The 5,641-nt window shown below is 41.6% G+C and overlaps 1 protein-coding gene across 1 annotated transcript; it reads left to right on the top strand.

Moving 5' to 3' along the window:
* Positions 1 to 1,116: 1,116 nt before the first annotated feature.
* srprb (SRP receptor subunit beta) lies at positions 1,117 to 5,501 on the top strand. The gene is made up of 7 exons (XM_079513486.1): positions 1,117 to 1,340; positions 1,726 to 1,820; positions 3,560 to 3,637; positions 3,729 to 3,811; positions 4,240 to 4,376; positions 4,469 to 4,523; positions 4,876 to 5,501. Exons 1-7 carry the CDS (start codon positions 1,166 to 1,168, stop codon positions 5,084 to 5,086), a joined length of 834 nt encoding a protein of 277 aa, XP_079369612.1. The 5' UTR covers positions 1,117 to 1,165; the 3' UTR covers positions 5,087 to 5,501.
* The last annotated feature ends 140 nt before the right edge of the window (positions 5,502 to 5,641 follow it).

Genomic DNA, 5,641 nt, shown 5'->3' with positions numbered 1-5,641 from the left:
ATAAAATGGCATGAATGAACAGATCCTGCATGAGCGCTCATAAGTTTGTCACCCCGTTCCCTGACAGAGATGAACTAGCCTATAGGCTACTTGGGAACGCAGAATGAACGCCACACACCCCTTCCCAAAGAATAATAGGTTTTTCTGACGTTTGACATCCTGCCGAGGAAGTAGGAACTAAAGGAATCAAATATCCAGTCGCTGCGTAAAAGCGCACTTTAGTTGAGCGCTCAGGATCAGGACAGGACAGGACTGACTGACTGCCTGCGTAAAAGCGCGTCTATCATGCTGTCACGAAAACAATGAATGCAAACAAATAAAACACAAAACGTATTCCTCGGTGTAGCATGCGCCGCTATTTGTTGTATTTCAATGTCCAATATCACTTTTAGAAGAATAGGTCACAGAAGCCCGGGTGACTCGGCGTGATCAGGCTATCATGCCTATCATGTGTTCAATAAAACTGCGGTAGGCTATAATAAGTTATAATATATGGCGGTAGGCCATGTCGGTGTCGGGTGTGTTATTTCTTATTTCATGATTTATTGAGAAACAAATGTAAACCTTAACCGTCCCTCGAGCGTTATCCATGCGGAACTCAATGTGTGTTGCCTGTAGACATACAAAAATTTAACCAAATGGACCCTGGCCTTACATTTGTACACATGTTGGTTACGATCTTTTGGTGTAATTGTGAATAACCGACATGCAGCTCCTGATGAGCACATTCACTTCAAACACACACACACACACACGCACGCGCGCGCACACACACACACACACACACACACACACACACACACACACACGCACACACACACACACACACAGGCTGCAGCGATAGCCAGATCGTCTCGCATACTAGCCAGAGGAGGATCGAATTCCGTCTATCTCCGACGGTCTCCGAGTCTCCATAGCAATGGTCTCTCGAGACAGACTGTTGACTAACGTTTATTTTTTTAACGATGGGTTCTCAGATTGCCATAGTAATGACAATACAAGAGTCACGGTCGGTCGGTCACGGTCATCACAGTACAGAGCCAGACTGCCCCCTGCTGTCCAAATAGGCGTGTACACTGAACGCACACGTGTCCTACTTTTTTCGAATCTGTGACAGCCTGACAGCCCTCTCACAGTGGCAGTGCACACACGCCTACACACAAAGATGGAGGCAGAGAGTAGTGTCCCAGGAACCATGGATGAAGTAGCAGCAGACACCGAGGTGGCAGAAAGCCCGTTTGAAAACTATCTGGAATCCCTGCGACAGGAACTGGAAGACCAGGATCCTGTGTTTATCGTTGCAATAATCGTTGCTTTAGCAGCTGTTGTCATCACTTTTGGTAAGCAGAGAACTTGTGTTTTAGCTGTTAGCTCACAGTTAGCTCACAGGCCCCCCACTGGATAGTGTTGCTGGCTAACGTTGAGCTAGTATCTATAACTAGCTTAGCATACATGTCACATTTCTGGAGTTAAAACGTGCACCACAAAAAAATGTTTTTCTAATGACAAAATCAATCAATAAATCTCATGAGCATGTATTGTGTCGATAAAGATATTTCAGTAGCAGATAACGTTAGCTAGTTGGCTAACAACACACCATCAACAGCTGTCAGTTGCACAGTCTCGTTCATGTTACTAAACCAGCTATTGCTAATAGCATAATATTATATGTTGGAAAACATGGGGCTGGTTTTCCATTGCTCACTGACCCCTGTCCCTTTTCAGTTTTCCTGAAGTATTTCCTCAGCAGTAAAACAGTGCGCAGTGCTGTACTGTTGGTTGGATTGTGTGATTCTGGAAAGACCCTGCTGTTCAGTCGGGTGAGTTTATATCTGTTGTTGCCACATCGACTTCTAGAAGATCGACGTTGCTACAGCTGTTGTGTCTACATTAATGATGATCAGTGGTGGAACCGTGGAATGTAATTACTAAAGTACTACATAGGTAGTTTTACTTGATTATTTCGAAATGTTTTATACTTCTACTCTACTACTATTATTTTACAGCTTATTATTTGCATATAATAGCTGAATTACAAGCTCACAATACATCCCATCCCAACTCATTGCGAGCTTATGTAGATTAACTATTTTCAAAAACGTTTTGCACATTTTGAAATAAATGCAAATGATTTAAAGGGATATTTCACTTTCAAAAAAACTTTTGGTCATTTTGTTGTCTACTCGGGCATATGTGAACACGAACACCCCAGACAGTTTTTAAGTTACTTGATTCAGTTATTACATATTTGATATCCATTGTATCTGCCCCACCCCCTTCCTATACAAACCCATTTTAACCATGATTAGTCGAAAATACCTGACCTTTTTTCTGTTGAACTGATACTGCCCTCCAAATACGTGAGGGGGCTGTGGTTTTTCATTTACTGTTTTCATTCATTTTTAATAATAATTTTGGAAAAGAACCTCCTCCAGCGCCGCTCAAAAAATAAAAAAGAATTATTAAAAATGTATTAGAAGGACAATATCAGTCAACAGAAAAAAGGTTGGGTGTTTTCGATGAATCTATCATGGTTAAAACGCAGTTTGATTTGATGTTACAATGGGTTTGTATAAGAAGGGGGCTGAGCAGCTAAAATTAATATCAAATATCTAATTACTGAATCAAGTAACTTAAAAACTGGGTGTTCACATAAGCCTGAGTAGACGAAAAAATGACGTAGGTGAAATATCCCTTTAAGTATATTTTGTACTTTCACTCAAGTAAAATGGTTTAATACAGGCCTTTTATTTGTTCTATATAGTGGTATTACTACTTTTACTTCATTAAAAATAAATCTGAGTGGGCACAGTGGCACAGTTGGTAGTGCTGTCGCCTCACAGCTAGAAGGTCCTGGGTTCGATTCCCGCTGTGGGCGCTGGTGGCGTGTTTCCTCCTCCGCGTCATCAGTGCCCATACCCGAGGCGGGGTTGGCGAAAGGGCCTTTCTGTGTGGAGTTTGCATGTTCTCCCCGTGTCCCCTAGGGTAGGTACCCTCACAAAAAACATGCAGTAATCCTGGTCTCTAAACTACCTCCCCCAAGCTAAAGGCCTATTCATAGTCTGGATTTTCGGTGGTGAGGTGACCACCGGAGCTGACATAACGTTGAGCGGTGGTGAGTAAAAACAGAGAACAGCAGTGGCGGTGGTTTTCTCTTCACCGCGGCTCGTGACGTCATGTTGTAGTTCGGTGGTCACCCCACCACCGAAAATCCAGACTATGTATGAGCCTTAACTGGTTGGAATAACGTGTTCCTTGACTTCCTTCCACGCGCTACGTCCAACCAGGGAAACTCCCCCCTGTCAGGTGTAAAGGAGCAACTTGGACACTTAGGCATGAAGGAAGCATGAGTTCAAGTCCGTTGCACCCCCCATGTCCCCCATATATGGGGACTAGGTTGGCGGAGGGTGTGTAGAGCCCAGGATCACATTAGATAATTGACACAGGGGTGAAAAATGGGTTACAAAATCGTGGGATAAAAAATCTTGAGTACTTCTTACACCACTGATTTATTGATTGTGCAATTCTATTACTTGATTGTGCAATTCTATTTCTGTAGCTGCTGTCAGGGAATTTCAAGAGAACGCAGACCTCAATCACTGACAGCAGTGCTCCCTACAAAGCCAAAAACGACAGAGTAAGTGTGGGTGATTGGAAGTTCAAATATTGACTCGTAAAATTGCTTTTTAACTTAGCCCATAATGTTGTCTGTTAAATGATGTGTGCAGGGCAGCATATGGACCCTGATAGACCTTCCAGGTCACGACAGCCTTCGTCCTCAGTACTTGGAGAAGTTCAAGTCTGCAGCAAGGTACAGAAAAAATTACTACCAGGTTTGTGAATAATAAATGACGTACAGTATGTCTCTTGAAGTTCCTGGATATAGAGAAGTATTTTATGTGACTTGACATTTGGGCTGGGCAATAGGACTTCAAATTAGTATGGCAATTATTTCAAACCTCGATTATTATTAAGGAACGATAAACTTGTTTGTGTGAAAAGAGCAGATCTACAAACTCACAATGCATTGTTATGCAACAAGTTATGAGTTTGTAGATCGGCTATTTTCAAAATGTTTGTACACTGACCGCCATTGTACGAACTACGAAGTATAATGCAGGGTTACGTGGTTAATCAGACTAATAATTTTGTGTCAATTCATTGATATATATAAGGGGGGAAATTCTGGACTTGTTCTTTCTTGCATTGACATATTGAGTCTCTCTTCTGCCCCTGCAGAGCCATTGTGTTTGTGGTAGACAGTGCCATCTTCCAGAAGGAAGTAAGGGATGTGGCAGAGTTCCTTTACTCTTTGTTGACGGACACTGCGATATCCAGGAATGCTCCCACTCTTATTGTAGCATGCAACAAACAAGGTGAAACCTTTTTTTTTATATACACCTATAAACCACTTTGGTGTATATGCATAATGGCAATATTTAAATTGTTTGTATTCCTATTCTTATAGATATCACAATGGCTAAATCAGCCAAACTGATTCAGCAACAGCTGGAGAAAGAGATGTAAGTTACTTAAATCTTTTATTTTGTCCGATCTGTATACATTGGTGTGGTTGTGTATTTGGTTAATTAAATTTCTCCCCTGAGCAAAAATGTCAGCACTTGCGCAGGAGACCTGGGTCTGTGGTAGAACAGGAAAGTCATCAAGGAAAGACATTATTGCAATTACCTCTCTGCCAGGAGAGGTATAAAACTTACAGATTGTAGTGTTTGGTGGGGAGATGGGGAGGGGTGGAAAGGATTTGTGGGAGAAAATGTAAAACCAAATGGTTTTATTTTTGTAAACTTGAATACATTTTGCTTAAAAAAAAGATTGTAGTGTTTGACAAATACAATTCTTATTCTTGTCTCAAAGGAACACACTGAGAATGACTCGCTCAGCAGCCCTGAGCTCTCAGGATGGTTCTGTTGGTGGCAGCGTGCACCTGGGTAAGAAGGGAAAGGACTTTGAGTTCAATCAGCTGCCAATGAAGGTGGAGTTTCTGGAGTGCAGTGCACGTGGTACCAAAGGCGAGGAAGGTGACGCAGACATCAACAGTCTCGAGAGGAGCCTGGCTAAGCTGTAAAATCAGCACCAATCTCCAATGTCTGATAAATTTAGGCACATCCAGGTCTGGGATTAGATGAATGCAATGTAAATCCTGCAGGGTCAAGATAATTTAAAATCAGTGACGTGACTACTGTGGATAACTTCACAGTAACTATATTGACGATGTAAAGATGTAAATAAAATGGATCATAGGCTTTTTCAGTCATATTTACTTAAATCCATAAGCCCTGTCCCAGCTCTGAACTACAGTATGTGGTTCAACACATATGCACATTATTGCATTTAATCAGCAGCTCTGTGCCTTTTTCATTTTTTATAGAGCTACATTTTCTCTTGAGTGTTGTGGACTGAACACAGTACATGAATGAATGTATACATTTGTGGTAGGGATTTAGTTTTTGTTCAGATTGTAAATAAAAGGTTATGGTTTACACATAATGGTGAGTCTACATTTGTATGCACCCCTAAAGAATACTGACACTGGTCTGGTTTACTTATGTTCAGGAGCTACCAGCATTGTTGCCAAGTCAAATAATTTAAAAGTACTGTACGGTAACTGCTGTACACAAAG

The sequence above is a fragment of the Electrona antarctica genome, assembly GCF_951216825.1.
Source record: "Electrona antarctica genome assembly, chromosome: 11".
Taxonomy (NCBI): Eukaryota; Metazoa; Chordata; class Actinopteri; order Myctophiformes; family Myctophidae; genus Electrona; species Electrona antarctica.
This window is presented reverse-complemented; position numbering and strand designations above follow the sequence as displayed.

Bases quoted from the DNA above. Each gene is read 5' to 3' on its own strand.
- srprb (XM_079513486.1), top strand. From the start codon at position 1,166: ATGGAGGCAGAGAGTAGTGTCCCAGGAACCATGGATGAAGTAGCAGCA. The intron at 1,341-1,725 runs GTAAGCAGAGAA...GTCCCTTTTCAG, and splicing joins AGCTGTTGTCATCACTTTTG to TTTTCCTGAAGTATTTCCTC. The intron at 4,377-4,468 runs GTGAAACCTTTT...CTATTCTTATAG, and splicing joins TGTAGCATGCAACAAACAAG to ATATCACAATGGCTAAATCA.